Consider the following 22,380-nt stretch of genomic DNA (forward strand, 5'->3'; position numbering starts at 1 on the left):
GGAAAAAAACAGTTCAGCTGCCTTTCAAAAAGCACTTTTGAGACAACTATGACCTGAGAATATGCACAAATACATAAATCAATATAATTTTCAAACACATATTCCTAGAGAAAACCTATATGGTCCCTGAGAGATTATACTGATTTTATGGCTTACAATTAACCTTACTATCAATTGATTTTACTAACTGTGATAATCCTGTTCTATTTAGATGAAGAAAAATCAGAAATTGAAAGAAGGCTAAAAACAAAATATTTTGAAAATATTACTCTTCTTATTTCATCTGTTTTCAATCAGAGATTAAAGGAACAAATGTGGAAATTCCCTTGATATAATTTTGTATATTTAATACACTGACTGCAGTGTTTCATAATGTAGAAATGCTTCAATACCAAAAATTAGCACATGAATGAATTTGTTCTTGTTGCAGCTTTCCATCTATTTTAGAATTCAATAGTTCTTATAAGTTTCAGTATATTGAATCATTCAACGAGTTTCTTAAAAACAGCAGGAATTAATTGGAGGCACAACCCCAGTCTTTTTTTTATAATGGAAAATGTAAGATGCTCCATTTTGCATTAGAGAAGTGCATTTATTCATTTTATTATTTGATAATTCACAAAATTATTTACAAATACTAATGTTCTAAATAATGCCAGCTTGTAATTTGACTCATTTTTATAATGATAGCTGGGAAGAATATTGTTTTATCCTCCCAGACTCATCATTACTAATTGAAAATACTGGAATTGGGTATATCTAATTTAATGAAAAGAAGGACTGGGGAGACATGATAGCAGTGTTCCAATATCTCAGGGGTTGCCTCAAAGAAGAGGAAGTCAAGCTATTATCCAAAGTACTTGAAGGCAGGACAAGAAGCAATGGGTAGAAACTAATCAAGGAGAGAAGCAATCTAAAACTAAGGAGAAATTTCTTGACAGTTAGAACAATTAATCAGTGGAACAACTTGCCTCCAGAAGTTGTGAATGCTCCAGCACTGGAAGTTTTTAAGATTAACCATTAAATATTTGTCTGAAATGGTATAGGGTTTCCTGCCCCATGCCGAATTTACCCTTGCTGGAACACTTGCTGCGGTTGCTCTGTAGCTCTTAGACAGAACTCCCTTATTTGGGCAGGCTATCTGACAGGTTTTTCAGTCAGGGAGCCCTCAATTTAAACTTGAGCAATCTCTCCTTCAGCTGTTTAGCACAAAGCCGCTCAGCGCTATTCCTGGCTCCAAATCGCCGTCCGTGCACTGGCTGTTTAGCGCTCCCTTAAAACGGGCTGCCCAGCCAGCAAAAGTCTCTTTGCTGCTCCCAAATGCCCTTTCTAGGTCTTTGGGAGCAATAACTGAGAAATTGCAAGCTATGGAATTCTGCTTGAAAAGCCAATAGGCAAATACCGAGCTGTCTGGAAATTGGAGTAAACACCCAGGCTGTTTGAAAAAAACTGTGGTGCTTTTGGTCCCTTAAGGACTGTTGTGTGGTTAGTCCAAAATAAAAAAAAAATCTAAAAGTGCCAATACTCCTTTATCAATAAAATATAGAGGAGCAATCCAGCAGCCGTCTACCTCTGCCGAAACTGAATAGAAGAACTGGGGATGGTGGCCCAGAAGGGGTGTGTCTTCAGTTTTTTTCTATTCAGTCTATAGCCGAAAAGAGCTGAATACATCCCATACACGGATCCTGTCAAAACCATTCTGGAGAAGAGGGTTGCACTAAAAGACCACAAGGTTCCTTCTCTTCTCTTCTCTTCTCTTCTCTTCTCTTCTCTTCTCTTCTCTTCTCTTCTCTTCTCTTCTCTTCTCTTCTCTTCTCTTCTCTTCTCTTCTCCTCTCCTCTCCTCTCCTCTCCTCTATTGTATTCTATTCTATTGTATTCTATTCTATTCTGTTGTATTCTATTGTATTGTATTCTACTGTATTGTATTCTATTCTATTCTATTTTTCTCTGTTATTACAGATCAAATCCAACAAGAAGAGGATATTTGAAATGAATGCACCAGTTCTGGGAAGAACAACATTCAGAATCCGAAATAACAGAACAGAAGCGATCAGATTAATATTGATTTATAATATGAAATAACAGAAGCAGAATTGGAAGAACTACAAAGTTCTATCCAGGACAAAGAAATCAAAGCCTTGTCAAAAGTAACTCAGATTATAAAGGCAAAGCAGGGGGAGTTGGCAGTGAAGGAAGTTGGCAGAGATATAGAATTGTTTTCATTTGGAAACCAAGCACTTTCTTGTCTACTTCAGAAAGAACTAAGTCCTCTAACTAAAGCTTTGCTGGCTGAGGAACATTGGGAGTTGAAGTCCACAAGTCTTAAAGTTGCCAAGGTTGGAGACCCCTGATCTAGAACATCACAAAAAGATCAGTAGAAGACTGTCTGAAGCTTGTTCCAAAAATACAGCTAGCACAAACATTAGAAGGTGTAAATACTGCAGTATTAAGCAACAAGCACCAACTCATTGCAAGAAAGAAAACTAATGTACAGCACACTGCAGTTATAATTAAATAACTGGGATTCAAAAATCAACAAAGAAGAAAAAAAGCTAAGCAGTGTGCTACCAAAATGGAAACTTAGACTGGAAAATAAGATCAGCAAGTTGAGATTAGATGCAAAGAAGCTAGAACACATGAAAGAAAGAAGCTAAAGAACAAGAAGATCAAAGGACATCTAATCAAGAAATATCACTTAGCAACAAGGAAGATTAAGCAAGGTATGTAAATAATAAAGCAGCAAATAACAAAGCTTGAATTGCAAATTATAGGCCAAAACTTTAATTTCAATCCAATCAAAAATGTTTCTAACAATCCATCAATGGAGAAACTGCAATGAATTAGTCAGTACCTGACAAGGAAGAAACAGTGCAGTTCTGGACATAGATATGGCAAAATCCAAAGAAACACAATAAGGACGCAGAATAAAGTTTAAAGGAAGTAGATAAGAATAAAAAAGAAGCTGAAATGAAAGAACTAGTAGTAATAACAGAAATGGTATAGAAAAGAGCAAGGAAGAGCAAGAATTGGTCAGCACCAGGTGAAGATGCACTGCATGGTTTTTGGTTGAAATATCTAAATTACTTGTTGCTAAGCAGTTTTACAACATATTATAAGGTGAAATTGAAGAATGGCCAACATCTGGCAGATAATGAAAAATCCAGCAAAAGGGATGGCTTTCAAATTGTTAACTGGTGTGGTACCTGATACAGCATCTAGTTGAAAACAATGTCTTTTCACCTGAGCAGAAAGGAAACTGCCCAATAGCAGAGGAAAAATAGATCCACTCCTAATTGACAAGAAGATTTTGGAAAACAGCAGGAGAAGGAAGACCAACCTAAATATAGCATGGATTGACTACAAAAAGGCATTCAACTTTTTGCCACCTGACTGGATAATCAAGGGCCTAGAAATAACAGGAATCAGTAGAAACATCAAAAGCTCTATGAAAAGACTGATGACACAATGGAAGACACACTTTCAGGTCAATTGTGAGAGACTGGGAGAGGTTAATATCAAGAGAGGAATGTTCCAAAAAGATTGACTATCGCCACTACTATTTGTCATTGCACTGATTACTCAGTCAACAATACTGAATAACTCAGACCAAGACTATCAAAAATAAAAAAAAACTCTGCCAGATTATCCTATCTCCTTTACATGCATGATCTGAAGCTGTTTAGAAAAGCACCACTTGAAAAAGAATCACTGCTCAACATTATCCATGTATATAGCAAAGATACAATGGAGTTTGGTGTGAACAAATGTACCATATTCACCATTAAACAGAAAAATATAGTGAAAATGTAAGGAATCAAGATGCCCTATGAAAATAATATAAAATCTGGGTGAAGATGACAATTACAAAAAAAACCCCGAGTATCCAGTTTTTTAAAGTCCAAACTCAATGGAGAAAATACCATCAATACAGTCAGTGCCTGGGCAATTCCAGTCATTAGATACGCAGTTGGAGTAGTTGACTGGACTCAAGCAGAACTAAAAGCTATGGATAGGAAGAGGAGAAAAATAATGACAATGAATCATGCCCTTCATCTTTGTAGAGAAATTGACAGATTCTACCTACCAAGGAAAATATGTGGGTGTGGAATGTTGCAAGTACATCAGATATAATGGGGGGAGGGGGGGAGGACAAAAAACGGACTTTGGAAGAATATCTAAAGGACAATGAAGAAGATGCACTGAAATTAGTATACCGGGAAGGCTTACTGACTATTGAACAAAGTGGCCTACAAGAAAGACCAAATGAAGAATACAATGGAGAAATGGTAAGATAAAGTACTACATGGCCAGTACATTTAAAAAGATAGCAGGGAAAGCAGATAATGACAAAACTTGGCAATGGCTAAAAGCAGGAAAGTTGAAGAACGGGACCAAGAGACCAAGACTGGTTGCATAAGACCAGTCTTAAAAACAAATGCATACAAAATCAGAATTGAGAAGACAACAGACAGTAAGTGCTGTGCATGCAAAGAAGCTGAAGAAGCAGTGAATCACTTGGTAAGTTACTGCAAGAAGATTGCACAGACTGACTATAAGCAATGGCATGACAAAGCAGCAACAATAGTGCACTAGAAAATCTGAAAGAAATATCACTTGTCTGCAAACAAGAACTGTGGGATCATAAAATTGGAAAGTAATAGAAAATGAGCTAAAGTGCTCTAGAAGTTTAGAACCGAAACAGACAGGCATCTGCAACATGACGCCCCAGATTTAACAATTGTTGATCAAAACAAAAATGTCTGATATTGGATATGGCAGTACCTGGCAGAATAGAAGAGAAAGAACTGGAGAAGATAAAAAAAATACAAACATATAGAAATAAAATGACTAGCAAAGCAAAGATAGTATCTAATAGTAATAGGAGTCTTGGGTGCAATTCCAAAACAACTGGCGCATCACTTGAACATCATTTAACATCAAATTCACCATCAGTCAATTGCAAAAGATGGATTTACATCTTCTGATGATATCTGCAATATCATTAAACATCCAGATTTGTCCTTGGAAAGGACTTGATAGGTAAACAGAAATGCCACACCCAGTCTGAACATCTGGTTGATTGTGCAACGAATCATAACAATCTTACTCTAGTGGAAATGTTTACTGAAGATTAATTCCTTTAGGAATCTCCCTGCATAACAGAAATATTCTCATCTCAGAACAAGCAGTAGCTGTGTTTCTAAAAGAAAGACTACTGCCCCAACCTAGCCCTAACCCTAACATATTTTATATTCTTTTACAGTAGTTCCTATCTAATCCAGAAAAGGAGCAAAGGAAACTGGAATCTAAGTCATAGGAACTGTGAGTCAGAATCTGAAGGATTTGATTTCATCTTCCAACCTCAGTTTCTCCATTTCAATATCCTGTTTACTGTTTATTATGTTTTTATTTACTCACATTTCTGTGCCATTCTAATCTGAAGACTCTGAACCACTTTCAATTTACCAACAGTGTTGTTGTTGTTGTGAAGTCATGTCTGACCAACCATGACCCTATGGAAAACGTTCCTCCAGGCCTTCCTGTCCTCTACAACCTTCTGGAGTCCATTTAAGCTCAGGCCTACTGCTTCAGTGACTCCATCCAGCCACCTCATTCTCTGTTGTCCTGTTCTATTACCCTCAGTCTTCCCCAGCATTAGGCTCTTCTCCAGTGAGTTCTTCCTACTCATTAGGTGGCCAAAGTATTTAAGTTTCATCTTCAGGATTTGGCCTTCTAAAGAGCAATCAGAGTTGATCTCCTCTAGGACTGACTGGTTTGATCACCTTGCAGTCCAAGGGACTCGCAGGAGTCTTCTCCAGCACCATAGTTCAAAGGCCTCAATTCTTTGGCGCTCAGCCTTTCTTATGGTCCAACTTTCACAGCCATACATTGCAACTGGGAAAACCACAGAATGGGATTTAAAATCATGCACCATCAAGAACAACACCACAGCTTGTTTTTCCCATATAGCACACAGATCTCAGCTGTAATTTAACATTCCATTTCTTCCCCAAATGCCCTCTGGAGATGGATCAACAATAATGATTATATTTTATATTAAGGGTACTAAATTCAGTTTTCAGTATTTATTAAGATAGTTTGGTGAGGAGATTGCTGCTACAACTCACAGTGGAAGAGCATATTTCAAAAATAATGTTTTTTAAATCTGTATTGGTAAAGGAGCTGATAAAAGACTTAATATACATGAATCATATGATCTCAACCTCTTAGATCCTGTTGTGTACGAGTACCAGCCATACTTTGACGAGGCATCCTGAGAGACGTTCGTAGAGGAGCATGCCTCTGTTCATCCAAGTAAGCTAGATCTTCCAAATGGGCTGAGCTGGTGGCTGTCCATAAAAAATAATCAGATATATTCATGAATATATTATTGAAAGTATAAATTAAGACCCTTAAATCTGATACTAAATATTGTCATTATTTTGATTATAGTTCTAATTATGCAATTCTTATTTGTAAAATTTTGTAAATTACAGACTCACTTTGTTTTCTTTAAAACATTTATACTCATTCATTTCATTCATTTCAATTCCTTAATTTCAGTGGGACTTAGATGATTCTCCCTTATATATAATGTAATATAAAGATATTACATTTCTAGATTATATTTCCTTAAACAAAAAAGACAAATATTTAAAAACAGAGAATTAAAATCTAGCCAAATAATAACTGAGAAAAGGAAAAAAACAGAGCTAATTGTTTATCTTAAATAAAAATAAATAAACATTCTGTTTTAATACCTTTCTCCAGAAAAAAATACTAATTTATTAAAGAAAACATTAACTTAGATAATAGGAACTAAATTTGAGTTTTGATCCGCTATAAGGTAAGAAGAAGATAGTTTTCTTTCTTTTATTGAAATAGGCATTAAGCTACTGAAATTCTTTATACTTCAAACTTGTCTGGAAGGAGATGGGAGATTTTAAAATCTATTTCTCTTCATTTATTTCTCTTTATCCTTTTTTCTTTCCTTTTTACTATTTTTCCTAGTGTGCATTAATATTTTATCTTTGTAAACATTAATAAAATGATTATTTGAAAATGAAGTGAATTCCAGATGGTAGAATAACTATCAGAGAAATAATTGGTTTCCATTTTTTCACAAGATCACCAAGTTTTAAGTCTAAAATAGCTAATTAAGAGTGTCTCTCTCTTATCACTAATATAAACTTTATAGGCTTATATGGCTGCCACCTGAAGCTTTCATGGATTGCAGTATCAATACAGGATTGCTAAGGTTGTGTTATCCAACTAGTTCTGATATTACCAGCAATGGAGCTTTTGCTTTGCTTTTATTAATTAATTAATTGGTCATATTTTTATACCACCCATCTCCCTCGAAGAGAGACAAGCAAAACTTTAATACAAACAAAACATCTTGAAACCAGCGATCAAAATGATAGAATAAGATAGAATAACTTATAAAATGTAAGTATAAACCTATACAAACCTATACTTGAATATAAACCTATACTAACCTGTACTTTGTCCAACCATTTTACAAATAAAATTATAATCTTCTGGATGACATTCTTACCTGCTACAGAATTGGGCCGTGGCATGAGATACAGAGGAATGGATTGTACTGATTGGGATAAAACAGTATCTAGATTCCGATCAGGGATCTTATTCAAACTGTATGTAGAAGCTGTCATGTTTTCATCCACTCTATATAAACAGGAGTCTATACTGGATTTTTGAGATTGCCAAGGCTTCAGGTTTCCTCCAGATCCTAATTCCTTACTGCTTTCCCCTCCATATTTAGCACGATCCACATTTTCAGAATAACTTGTCAATGTTGCTGCAATGAACAATAAAAGACAACGAGTAACAAAAAACATTTCATTTATGTGACTCTGCAGATGATAGATTAACAAGGTTTGTCAAGATAGATTATCAAGGATTGTCAAGGCTTAATATTATGATTTTTTTCTTTTTTTAAGATGGTCTGTGACAGTATGAATATGAATACATTTGTTGCTCCTTTTTGACTCTATTCTCTATTAATGATTTCTATATTAACCTGGGAATCTGGTGAGTGAAATAGCCAACCAAAAAGTAAGCTAGAAGGTGCAGCAATTAACTATATATTCTATATTCTTTCTTGAATACTCCTTACATTCAGGTAGAAATTATATGTTCAATCTCATGGTAAACTCTTGCCAACCTAATTGTGATTTGCATTACCAAAACTTGAATATAACAATTTCAAAAATATATAATACAGTATATAGCATTTATTCTACCAAGTAAAATCAAACATTAATATTATGGAAGAGTTGTAACTGTGTATTTATATTGCAGATGACAAATGCAACATTATGATAATACATGAATAAATATGAAAGCCCAAAAAGTCCCATATGTAGCAATTACAGCATCCAAATGCAACAAGTAATATAAGAGAAATCAGAAATGTCTTGGTTCTTTGTTAAATTGGTTTTTCAAGACACATAAGATGGAGACGCTCTGCATTCCCATCCTGTAAATATATCATATTCCCTTTCCCCCACTACTCTTCCTCATATAAGTGGAAGGAAGCCTACTAGTTAATTAGTAGTTATTAGGACCTTTGAAATATTCAAATCTACAGGTGTGTGGTGGTACTTACACTTGCTTACAGATAAACAAATATAGCAATTTTTATCATTTTTATTTAGCTATTTACATTTTAATAAGTTAATTCTTTATAAAGACCTAGATTATTCTTAATCAGTTTTTTTCTTTATATCCTCCCTTTTAGTACTTGACAGTCTATCTAGTGGTTGTTTATGAATATTGTGATTTGCCATTGCATTATATAAGAGAAAGATCAACTATGATTGCCTCTGCAGCAGAATCAGAAGCCTGATATATAGGAAACACCTCAGAGGAATGGTGACTAATAAGACGTGGGGGTTTAATAGGAGATAAAAGAAAATTTGTGTCATTTGAGAAAAGACAAAAACTGCATGGTTAAATGCAATGATTTCAATTATATTGGGAGAACATACTTATCAATTGCTATATGCAACAATTGCTATATATAGGGCTTTTGGGTCTCTCATATTTATTCATGTGCTATCATGATATTACATTTGTCATCTACATTATTGATATTTTGACACTGATGGAGAATATATTCACAAGCCATTTTTATCTGGCACAGGCTTCAACCATTTTTACTTAATATTTTTCATGATCTCAATATAAGATGTTTCTCATCTTAACCTGCAAAAAAAAAAAATTACCTTTTTTAAACAAAGCTTTACCTCAAAAGAGAGATTTTTCAAACTGAGTTAGGACAGAACTTTTCAAGTTTTCCAGATATTAAACTTCAAAATACACATTTTCCCTTATGTTTAACTTGAGCTTTTACAACATTTTTTCTCACTTTTAATACACTGGTTATATAGAAAATATATCTCCATCTTATTAATTGGCAGGATTATACGTATAGCCTTTCAGATTTGAGCTTCAAAACGAACTGAGGAATGCACTGTAGCAGCTACATTCAAAAGCAATTCAACATTTTGGACTTTAAGCTGTTTTTGGTTTAGAAAATTTTTCTAGAAACCACCAAAATATCCCCTGGAACAAGACAGTCCGGAGAATGTTCATTATTGAACTGGAAATAGATCACTCCATTTCCAGTATTTGCTATATCTTGAGGTTTTGCTGCTATTCACCTATTTAAGGTATTGCAGGCAGGAACTGTATTTATTCTCTCAAACATTCTGCAACACATTTTGGAGATTGAATAATTCTTTTCTACCAAGCAGTGCCTTATTTTCTTAACTGAACTTACATTGCATGTAACTTTGAATAATTTTCCTCAATAAATCAATCAATAAATATGTTTTTGATTCATTTGTTTAATTGTGTTTTCTTTGCTATATTCAATTTTAGGGCTTGTATGGAGAATAGAGCCTATTTTAGGTATAATATGAATATGAATAAATGTTTAAAATTCAAAAGTATTCACTAATTTTTAAGAACCGCTATATTTAGCAAAATCACAATATCTTTCCTATCACTAGCGGCACTCAACAACCTACACTGCCAACTAGACTGCAAGGAAGCAGAGCAAGATACCTGCACAGTAGTTGAATCAACCATCAAGAAACCAACAGGACTTTGCTTGAAAGGCTATCACAAGCATTCTGAAAAATGACATTCTAATACTTCCTAACAGTTCCCCAAATATACCACTTCAGCAAGCACCCTTTGCAATGTCAATGTCAGAACAGCAAAAAGCAGCTCCTCTGAAAAGGTAAAGAATCAGTTCTCAACAAATGAACCAGCAAACATGTGGAAAACTTAAAAATATCACCTGTTACAGCAAACCTCCTTCCCATGTTGAAGGAAATCAACAACTGGCAGATAATTGAATGTGTTTTACTTTAGGTTTGAGAGAAAACTACTGCCACTCATCTCCACAATCCCCATCTCAGACACACCAACAACAGCCAAGGCTCCTATCACCTACCCATCCCATTGGGCCCACCACCTCTGGTGATTACAGAAAATGAGGTGCAAGGTCTATTTCACAGACAAAAGCCAGGAAAAGCATCAGGCCCACACAAGATAATTCCTTCTTGCTTAAAAGCTTGTGCTGACCAACTGGGCCCATCTTCACCCACATCTTTAATGAATCACTGGAGATGTGCTATGTTCCTTCTTGCTTCAAATGCTCTACTATCATCTGAGTCTTCATCTAGGAACTGAATGACTATAGACCAGTTGCTCTAACATCTGTAGTTATGAAAACCTTTGAAAGGCTAGTGCTGTTCCACCTGAAAACCATTTCAGGTCCACTGTTAGACCTCCTGCAATTTGCATACTGAGCAAACAGATCGACAGATGATGCTGTTAATATGGCTACAACTTCTTGAATCACCAAAGACCTATGCAAGGGTTTGTAGACTTCAGCTCAGCATTCAATACCATCATTCCAGATATTCTTCTAACTTAACTAAATTAGCTAGCTGAACCTGACCACACTTGTAAATGAATCATAAGCTTCCTAACAGACAAGAAGCAGCAGGTGAAGCTAGGCAAAATCACATCAGATACCTGTACAATTAGCACAGGAGCCCCCCAGAGCTGTGTGCTCTCTCTCCACTTCTCTTCGCTCTCTATACCAATGAATGCATCTCAAAAGTTCTTTCTGTTAAAGTACTGAAGTTGCAAATGATACAATAGTGATTGGCCTCATTCAAGATAATAATGAATCTGCATACAGACAGGAGGTTGAACAACTAACATTGTGATGCAATCAGAACAATCTTGAATTGAATACACTCAAAACTGTAGAAATGGTGATATCAAGCTCCAGCCCGAGCCCACCAACATACCTCACAGTTCACCCGGGCACTCCAAACCAGCCTCCATGACGTTCACAGTTGAAATGCCTGTGATGCTTGCAATGAGTGCAAAGCCAGCGTCGCGCAAGAGTGACTATGGTGGCCTGCTTGATCCTGGGTCTGCGGAGAAACTCGTGATGGCAGATTGCAGTTACCTGTGATTGGCATTGGACATTCAGACTATGGCTAATGTGAAGAATTGGGTGGCGTGCGGATGGTGGCTATGAGGGCCAGATATGGGGTGCTGTGGTGTGTCTATTTAAGCATCCCAGCGCTGACTTCACAAGGATAGTCTCGGCTTATGTGAGATACCCTGCTCTTGCCTTGAATCTTGCTGGAGACCTGTATGCAAATAAAGAGAACTGATCTGGTCTGTATTGGCTTCTTCCTTTTTGCTACGTTATTACCGGACTTGCTCAGGGCATTGAGAGAAAGTCAGCACTGGTACTTGGCATTGGTGCTTTTTCCTTTCATTTTATTTTCCTGTTGCTGACATGGCTTAGGGACAGCGCCAGATGTAAATTCTGTGTCGGAGGCAGTAGAGACAGTAGAGGATGTGGAGGAGCCGTTGTACCAGGAAGAGGAGAAGGAGGTGCTGCTGGATGTGCAACAGCCAGTGGTACAGCTGAAGACACGAGATGCACACACCAGGGACCCATGAAGGTGGGACAGGATTTGGGCCAAATGTGGAGCAGCCCAGAGATGGCAGGGCCCCACCCTGGTTTGCCACAAGGGCAGCACTGGTGAGAAAGGCATTGGGTCAGAGGAGAAAAGCGAGTGGAGCTACTCAACGCAAGCTGGCAGCAGTACTTTGGACAATTTGAGGGAGCGGTTTGGGGAGGCTAGTCTGATGAACAGGCCTGCATCAGGCAAGAAGGCCTGGCAGCCGCAGTAAGTTGGACATCGTTTTGACCAGTCACACCCAAGCCAGTCAATCAGTGGGGGTCAAGGGGTGATTGGACCACAGGTCACAGGATTCATAGTTGGCAGACCTGGTTACACCTTGGGATACATGCAGTAGACCACACCCAACGGTTGATGGAAGTGCTTTCCATGGACTTTCTGATAGGCCAGCAGGTGAGGGTCCTGGCTCATGGCCCATACAATCCCCTGCGTGTCAATGGGACAGTGGGAACCATGGGGACCATGGGCTCCACCTCCTGTGCAGGCCATGCTCGATGGGAACCTGGACAGAGTAGAGTTATTCATGAGCCAGGTGATCAGCTACTTTGATCTGTATGTAGGATTTTACCCATCCCAATGGGCTATGGTGGTGGCTATCACTAGGGTTCTAGAGGGTGAAGCTGCTGAGTGGGCAGCCGACCTATACAATGAGAAGGCACAAAAATTAGCAGATGTGGGCCTATATCTTGAGGCACTTATATCACATTTTGAAGATGGATTGAGGGCCCAGAGAGCAGAGGGAGAGATTCTCGAGCTGAGACAACGTGGCAGGCCAGTCAAGGAGTATGTATGGGAATTCAGGAGGCTTCCTAGTAAGCCATGGACGTGGCCAGAGTGTTTGTTGGTACACCAGTTCTGCAGGGGTTTGGACAAGGAGATACAGTAGGCTTGCCTGTACTGGGGTCTGCTGCATCAGTTAGTGGACTGGTACTGGGCAACAGTGGAACTGGAGAATGGCCTACAAGAGTTCTGGGTCTGGGGGAAGGGTGGGCAGTGTTTGGAGATTTCTGACCAGGGGAGTGCAACCCTTGGCAACCAGGCAAGGCTCAATACATTCCAGGCCTGGCCCGGGTCCACTCATGGCTAAGGTGCAACAGACGAGATGGGCCCTACAATGTTTTTGCTGTAACCTCTGGGGACATTGAGCGGCAGAGTGCACAGCCCCAATCTCACAATCTATGACGGAGAGAGCGACTCGTCTCACGAGGAGGTGCCTGTGAGAAGGCGATCGAGACAGGGAGGATGCTGAGGCCAGAAGAGTCATGAGAAGCGAGGCAACTTAGTCCATGTGACACCCAGGCAGAGTCCACATCTACAACAGAACCCAGGGTGAGTGGTGGGGTCTTGATAATGGAGGTGGATAGTGGAAACGACAGCTCTGAGGACCCGATGGTAAGCAGCCCTATCCGTCCATTTATTATCTCTGTGACCATCCAAAGCATATGTACTCGATGCCTCATGAGTCAAGCAGTTGTGAACAAAGTAAGATTGTGGGTGGTACCTTTGAAGAAGCCTATCCGGTTTGAACAGGTGGACGGGTCAACCCTTGGGGGGGGGGGTGCCAGCACATGTTATGGAGCTTGTAAGGCTTGAGATGGAAGATTATTGGGAACTGATTCGGTTCATCCTAGTAAACAAGATGACCGAGTCTGTGATTTTGTGTCTCTCTTGGCTGGATAAGTAGGGCCCTATGATTTGGTGGGCCGGAGGATATAGACGAATTCATATAGCAACTGATCCTGATCCACCCCTGCATGAAACAGCTGGGGCAATGACACCACTTCCTGAAGAAGTCACAAGTGATGTCAACATGACTGTCTTTCCAACTGTTTAGCCTGATTTGGCAGAAGTGTTTAGTGAACAAGAATGTTACTCTTTGCCTCTGCATCGTTCAATGGACTGTGCCATCGAATTGGTACCGGGGCAAAACTACCCAAACCGCGCATGTATTCCATGACCCCAGTGGAACTGGAAGAAATGAGAAAATGCATCGATAAGAACTTAACAAGGGGGTTCATTCAACCAGGTCGTGCCCATATAACTGCACCCGTCTTCTTTCATGAAAAGAAGGATGGAGGGTTGCACTTATGCATTGATTTCTGTGGCCTCAATGCAGTGTGCATGGAAAACTTATACCCATTACCCTTAATAAAGGATCTGTTGGCCATGTTGGCGAAAGATTGCATATTCACTAAATTGGACTTGAGGGAAGGTTATTATAGGGTACGCATCAAACTGGAGGATGAGTGGAAATCCATGTTTAACTGTCCTCTTGGAAGCTACCAATTCCGAGTAATGCCGTTTGGCTTGCAAGGAGCCCCCGCGGTATTCATTCAATTAATAAATCAAGTATTGCAAGACCATTTCACATCTTAATCTTTAAATATTCCCATCAACTTCTTATAATTCTTTGTCATAATTTCTAACATTTCTTCATAGAACTTTATTATCTCCTGCTGGGTCATTTTGTAACCAATTAATATACCTCTAATGTTCCAGTATCCCAATACCTAGAAACTCCCCCCCAAATATCAATTGTTAATAAAAACTAGTCAATGCCAAAATTATTCATCCAAATCCCCTAAATTTCTGATATTTAAATGCTATAAATTTGTACTTTTCAGTCTTTATAATTTCCAATTTACCCCTTCTCAATTATCCAGATTTAAAGTCTTATTTATCTTTTCTTCATCTCTTTTTTTCCACTTTTCAATGTACAGTTCCAATAAAGTTTAATTTGATTTGCCTTATGAATCTTCAAAAAGCTCAGTAAATATTTCTCAGCATCCACATCACCTACTAAGATAAAGTCAAGGTCAAGTATCTTTCTAGATGTTGTTCACTTTCTCGCTCTTCACTTTCCTTTGGATTTTACACATTGCAGTAATCTTCTTCCTCCATTAGATGGCTCCCCTGCTTCCAAGTTCAACAGAGTGTAGAAAATTGAAAATAGCTGTGTTTGGTGGTTAGAAATTAAATTTCAGAAAAGCAATTCCTCCCAATAGTCACTTTTCACAACGTTATTCAGCTTTTCCACGCTTTCTGTGTTTTAAATCATCCTTTAGGTTTTTCTTTTACTTCTACGTCTTTAAAGCTTTGATCTTCCTCTTTAATTTTTAATCTTTAAACTTTCTCCATAAATCCAATCATCGATTTCTTAAGGTTTGGAGATTATTGTTCGGAACTTTTTACTTAGGTTAGTCTTCTAAAGTAACAGTTGGAAATTATCTCACCCAGTTTCACTGCTCTGTCCACACACCACTCCAGCACACAATCTTAAGTGTCCCAATTGTCCCCGCTTGTGACAGACCAAGAAAATGGCCATCATCCCTGCTGCCGATCAGGTGAGCTTTTTTCGGATCAGCAAGGAAATTGCGGTTTCCTTGTGATCGAGGAAGCACCTCTCTTTCTTCACCACCCCTCCAGGGTGGCTTAACTCCTGGTCTCCCAGCAACCAGTTGCTGGCTGCATTTCACGGAGACTGGCAGAGCTCCACTATTTTCCAGTCATTTTTACCACAATGTCAACCAGAAGTCTGGTTGATGCTAATTTGATTTTAGATGGAACATAATTCCAAAGGAGAGGGACAGCTACAGAAAAGGTAAACTATCATGGTGCCTGATGAAAAACCTTCAGGAATGGGACTGAAAGGATGAATTCCTCTACTATATCTTATTGGATAGACATATAGGTATTCTCTGACTTACAACCACAATTGAGATCAGAATTTCCATTGCTAAACAAGATGATTGTTAAATGTCTCATTTTGTGACTTTTTATTATGGTTGTTAGGCAAATCTTGAAGTTGTTATTTAAATTTGGATTTTCATTGATTTTACTTTTTGGAAGCCCGCTGAGAAAGTTGCAAATGGTGATCACATGACTTTGGGATGCCAGTTGCCCAAATTTTGATCATGTGACCATGTGGATGTTGCAACAGCTATAAGTGCAAGGCCTGGTTGTAAGCCTTTTTTTTTTCAATACTATTTTAACTTTGAATGGTCACTAAATGAACAATTGTAAGTCAAGGAATATATTTAAGCCAATGGAAGAAGATAATGCCAAATATTTCTGAACCATGTAAATCCTAAACACAATAAGCTTTAATTTGAGGAATCCATTTTATTTATCCCAAACAAATATAACCATTTATTTCCTTCTGAGGTTATATTCCTATGAATATTCCTATGAATAGGACTTTAAATACATAAAGTGATTTCAGCATTCAGAAATACTATAGTATCTCAATGAAAGTTGGCCTTTGAGAAAAGGGTAGAATATGTGGATGAGTTCCTTTTTAGTTTCTGTGTAGCCACTGAATGAAACTTACTCTGGATTAAGCTTCATTAGGTTTTCAGTTTTCTACACCATCAGAATTGCCGTGAGATTCAGCTGTCCTTCCTGATGGCTTCTCACACATCCTCAATCCCACTGTCATAGTCTCTTATTATTATGCATGAACTATGATGATATTAGCAGAGTCAAACACAATAGCTGATTCTAAAGTTGGACATATTACAACACATACAAAGAATAATACTTTGGTCAGCAGCAAAGAACCCATCTAGAAAGGGGGGGGAGTTAACCCCTGTTTTTCATGCCACTGACTGGTAACCCAGAAAATAAACTGCTAGTGGTTGTCAAGTCCAGTGGAGAAACTGGACTTCAGGTGGCTGAGTTAAGGTTGATAGCCCTCAGAAGAAAAGCAGGTGAAAAGCTGTCGATATCATCAAAGGTGATGCTTGTGTATGCAAAGTATTATTGTGCTTTATTTTAGACACAAATGTTGGACAAGACAGTGATAGTAGTGAATACAAACAATGACAGGATTGCTACCATTTTGTGTTACTGATTCCATGTTCTCCCAGTCTCCCTCATCACTAGACCGGACCATAGCAATATTGGCCCATTTAAACTTTCTGAGTGCCTTTGAAAAGGACAGTATTGGCAGAGCATTTGAGAGGCATTAAAATTGTACTTTGTGTGTTCTTTCACATCACTTCATTTCAGTTATGAGTGGAAACAGTTTTTATGTTAAACTTTCATTTGATTTGTTTCTTGTTTGGTATACAACTCGGGAAACTGGAATTTATCTCCATTTATATCTGAATGGCCTCTGAACATCCTTCTATCAGCAGTATAATTTGAATATGGAAAAGGTTCTGGCAACTTTTGCCTTTACAAAATGCTGATTAGAAACAAAAATAGTTCCTTTCTCTATCTTGGGAACAAACTGTTTCATGTGTGACAAAATCTTAACCCTCCAAAAGATTATTTCTTTCTCTAAAGTATTATGTCTTGTTAGCATAATTCATTTTCAGAAAACCTCCGATTCACCCCTTGACAAAACTTCTAATAAATGGTATCTCCCAAAACGTTATTCAAACTAGAAAGATTTCAGACAAGTCATCTTTATTTTTTATTTTTATCTTTGCAGTTGTTTCATTACCCAAAATAGGCAATGTCAGCACTGGTGATGTTACCTAGTTTGGGTGATGAAACATGTGCAAAAAAGCAACCAAGCTCAGACAGTACCAAGGACTTCTCATACTTGTTCCACTTTTCCCAATTCCTTTCAGGATACTGCAAACGCAAACACCCAATACTGCAAATTTATGTGCATCTCAGACTCACCTATGATGCCACTATCCCTGCTTTCAAGAGTAGATGTAGGACTTGTGACAGCTCCATAATTGCAGTCCTTTGCTATAACATCCTTAGCACTAGTTTGAGGGAGGGTGGAACAAGGGCTAGTGGCAGGTGGTGAAGCAGTACTGCTGGTCAGTGTGGAACATGGACTTATTCGCTGGGACACTGCTGAAACCTGGAAAATTGGAAGCAGGAATACAAACATCACAGAAAAGTTATCAGTAATTCCATTATAACATAGTGAAGAATTCACTTGATATAATCATAAACATGTTACACTGTTGGAAAATTGATATACGGATTTACTCTTCTATTTCATTATAAGCTGTATCATTTTTCTGCTCTTTAGATACAGAACATGCGAAAAATGTATAATTTCAGCAATAACAAAAAGAAAACTTAGCACAAGATGAAACCAGGAGCATCAGAATATTTTCTTCTGCCCAATACCTTTTAAAATTGTGTATTTTTACTGAGTTCCAATGTATAATAAAATACATGAAGCTAGACTGCTGGCTTCATGTATTTTATTATATGTAACAAAATGATGATTTTATTTTTGGGGTATTGTGGATATATTTAATACTTTTAATTTGCAATAAAATAAGTAAATATAAATGTTATTTTATAATGGGCATTGGTATATTTACCTGAGACACCCTTTCTATATACGCTGCGAGAGAGTCCAGGAGAGGGTTAGACCCCTCCTCCTACACCATCGAGCTGAGTCTGCCAAAGCTATAAAAGCAGGCCCTGCTGCTGGCCCCCAGCTTTTTGGGGAAGAAACTTGACAGACATGATGTGTCTCTGAAAAATAAAAGTAAGAAGATCCCTCCCCACCGTCCCAGACTCCTGCATCAAGGATTTGGAACTGGTCCCCCCTGTCTATTGACATGGGCCTTGGCGGCCACATTGTCTGTCATGATCAACACGTGGGACCCTGTCACCTTGTCTTAGAAATGTCTCAAAGCAAGGAAGATACCCCTGAGTTCAAGCCAATTGATGGGGCGAGATAAATCTGTCTGGGACCAATGACCCTGAGCTATCTCACTTTGCAGATGTACCCTCCCAGCCATAAAGACTGGCATCTGTCATGATCACAAGCCTGTCTGGCTCCTTGAAAAAAAATGGCCTTTCCTGATGGCCTGGGACTGCCATCACTGGAAAGAACGTAAGATCGGTAGAGGAACTTGGATTCTGATGAATGAGTCGCTGGTTCCCGCCCGTTGAAAAGACAGCAGGAACCATTGCAGCTTCCGGGCACGTAGTCAGGCCCACAACACGATGCCTATACAGGAAATCATCTTTCCTAGGAACTGGGGCAGTAGAGACAGAGGAACTGTGTGTTGCTGTCGAATCCAGTTATCAAGTCGTTCAGACTTTCTTTCTCTCTTTTTTTTTTTTGAAAATTTTATTTGGGTTTTCACAAAAACAAAATACAAATAAAACTTCTTTTTTTGAAAATAGCATGGTCCCAGGCTATCACTTCTTCATACAGACACAAAACTCAATTTCATGCTCATTTTTATATTCTATTCCATATCTTATTACCGTTTTATATTTTCAACATAGTTTTTCCCCTCTTTTAATTTTCTCAACTTTATTTTAATTATCTCATCTCAATTCAAATCATTATATTTATACTTTTGTCTGTCCTGTTTCAATTTTATATTATCTTTTCTTATTAAACAAATTTTTCCCTATAGTTACCAATTGGAATATGACAGCTTTATATCTTTTAATTTTATCCATTCAAACTCTTACTTAAACTTCAATGTATACCTTTAAGATTATAGCATTCAATATAATACATAACTTCCAATCGAATTCTTCTTGGTACATTCTTAAAATACACACTATATTCTTAAAAAAAATATATATATATATATATATATATATATATATATATATATATATATATATATATATGTAAATAAAACACATACTCCATTCCAATTCAATTCTATCATTAATACTCATTAAAATCTTAACATCTTTAACATTTCTTTTCAATTAAATATCACACTTCCTTGGGAACACTTATAAACTTTCCATAGTTAATTCTTTTTTTCCCATATTTCTCACTTATATTTTTATAAATCATTACTAATAATTAAAATGTTCACATTTAATTCTCTCAATCACTTTAATTCATTTATTTATTAACAAACATTCCACTACATTACAGTAAATATTTTATCCATCATTTTAGTCATATTTTCTAAAATTATTTCTGTTTGTAATATAACAATGCTATCTTATGTACCTTTGCAGAATCCCTTTTCCAATTAAATTTTAACCCATTATCTCTAAACAAGCTTATGGTTACAATCCTAATATCTTTTCCCTGTTTCTCCATTTCTTGTTTCTGTCTTTTGCAACTTTTCCTTGCCTTCTTCCCCCTGTTCTTCTCCCTCCCCTTTTTACCCCCTCATCTCTCTACTTCTAACTCTCTCATCTGTAATCCCCTCTTCTGTTGCTTTCTAATATTATACTTACCTTTCAAATTGTTCTTCTTTTTGGTTGTTTTTGCTAGTCTTAAATCTTTCACTCTCTTTCCCCCCTTTTCTTTTTTCCCCCACTTAAAATTATTTGATAATTAAAGATGACTTCTTCTTTGTCCCAATCTTCTTGTTCAGCAAGTGTTTCTTGTTGTTTCTCATAGTTCCAGATCTCCATTTCTAAGAACTGAAATACGAAGCCAAAAGAACCTCTCCCTTCTTGTGCATCTTCTTTCCATTTTTTAAGTTCCATTTTCAGTTCTTCTAAGAGTGATACCATTTTAAAGACTTCTAAACAACCACCCGGTTAATTTTAGTCATCTAGATGCAAAAAACAAAATCACCAAGTAATCCAAATAATCCAAGGCTGTTTTTTCTTGCTTCTTTTTTCCACTTTCTCTTCCTGGGATTCTATTATTTTGTTCAGTTAAAATGTATCGTTGAGGAATCTTGTTAAAATTTCACTGTAAGTTCCTTTTAGTTATAGTTCCATTCCTTAGTTCCAGGCAGTCTCCTTCATTTTTCCAGATCCTGCCCTTTTATTCTTTTTTTTCTCCTTTCCTGCTTTTGAAAACTTTTAAATATCCAGAAATCTTTATTATCCCTTTATTTTCAGCTTAGATGCCTATGAATGTCAAAGTGGTTTTTTTTTCAATTTCTTGCTTAAATCTCTTAGCTGTCAGTATAAGGAAGGGAAGAAAAAAAAAACTAATTCTTTCCCTTCTTCCTCTCCCTCAGCTTCAAAATCTTCTTTGGGAACAATGTTATTAAATTTAAATTCCAGGGTAACTTACGTTGTTGCTTTTTCGATTTAACCTGGTCAACTAAAACTTTTTCTTCTTATCTTCCTCCTGCACATTCTTTTCCGGTTCAGTTCTTCTTTGAGGTGGCCATTTCTGACCACCGCTGCAACCGCCTTCGGGAAAGGGAGTAATGACCAGCTGGGGAAGAGAGATGCAGCTCTCGTCAACCCTGCTAGCAGTCTCCCCCTTCTTCACCACCTCTACAGGGTGGCTTAGCCCCGAAACAAGCCGGCTCGGGGTGCTCTGTCGGCGAGCACAGATCGAAATCATGCACGATCGCGGATTTCAGTCTGTCGCCGAAGAGACTCAAACTGGAAGCCCTGAGTCATTCAGACTCTCTTGATAATCTGGGAAAAGGAAAACCTTGCAGAGGGTCATGTCGATAATCACCCCTAGGTGTAGGAGATGGGTGATCGGCAGAAGATGACTCTTTTTGGAGTTTATGGAAAACCTGTGTTCCTGTAGGATCCGCATCGTGGTCTGAAGGTCGCTGTTGGTGGAGTGGGTTGAAGATGACTGAATCAGGATATTGTCCATTGGACCCTCACAGTTGGGTGCGTAGGGACACCACCAGTGCTGCTAGAACCTTGGTAAAGACCCTGGGGGCTGATGAGAGGCCAAATGAAAGGGCCCACTACTGATAATGCTTCTTGTTGTAGCAAAAGCGAAGGAACTGGCGATGAAGGGGTCAGACTGGGATATGGAGGTATGCCTCTGTGAGGTCTATGGATGAGAGGAGGTCACCCTCTCAAACGCTCTCCAGAAAAGTATGGAGGGACTACAACTTGAAGCGCCTGTAGGGAATGAATTTGTTCAAGGACTTGAGGTTGAGGATTATTCTCCATCCCGAGGCCTTTGGGATTACGAAGAGGTGGGAGTAGAACCCCAGCACCCGTTGATTCACCTGAACCGCCTGGCTGGCTTTTATGACCACCTAGATGTTGAATGATTGATTCCATGAGGGACTGTCTAGAACTGTCCCGAGATATTGGACAGCAAACAAAAAAACTTGGAGGACGGGAGAGGAATTCAAGTTGAAGACCTGACCTCGCAGTCCTGAGAACCTAGGCATCCGAAGCTGACTCCTCCCACCATGAAGCCAAGAAGGTCAGATGACCTCCGATGGGAGGGGAAGGAGGGCAGTCATTTAGAGCAGCGGTCCCCAACCACCGGGCCGCGGACCGGTACCGGTCCGTGGATCATTTGGTACCGGGCTGCAAAGAAAATAAAAATAAAATAAAAATGGCGGCTTTCTTCGCCTTCGGTGAATGCTGCTGGGATCAGGGATCAAGGACACAAATGAAAGAAGGGGAGGGAGGAAGCAACCAAAGCCCGTCCTGCTCTCCGGCTCAGCGGCTTCGGTTTCCTCCTGCCT

The 22,380-nt window shown here is 38.2% G+C and overlaps 1 protein-coding gene across 6 annotated transcripts in view; it reads right to left on the reverse strand.

Moving 5' to 3' along the window:
- The window catches only part of TANC2 (tetratricopeptide repeat, ankyrin repeat and coiled-coil containing 2), a 343,732-nt gene that overhangs the window by 102,746 nt on the left and 218,606 nt on the right, over window positions 1-22,380 (reverse strand). For all 6 annotated transcript variants that reach the window (XM_087917322.1, XM_087917326.1, XM_087917324.1 and 3 more), the window contains 3 exons: window positions 17,687-17,876; window positions 7,561-7,824; window positions 6,227-6,352 (listed from right to left, as the gene is read on the reverse strand). In XM_087917322.1, the coding sequence (XP_087773448.1) occupies window positions 6,227-6,352; window positions 7,561-7,824; window positions 17,687-17,876 (580 nt within the window). The remainder of the gene's footprint in view (window positions 1-6,226; window positions 6,353-7,560; window positions 7,825-17,686; window positions 17,877-22,380) is intronic.

The sequence above is a fragment of the Pseudonaja textilis genome, chromosome Z (genome assembly GCF_049901715.1).
Source record: "Pseudonaja textilis isolate UNSWEBS1 chromosome Z, rPseTex1.2, whole genome shotgun sequence".
NCBI lineage: Eukaryota > Metazoa > Chordata > Lepidosauria > Squamata > Elapidae > Pseudonaja > Pseudonaja textilis.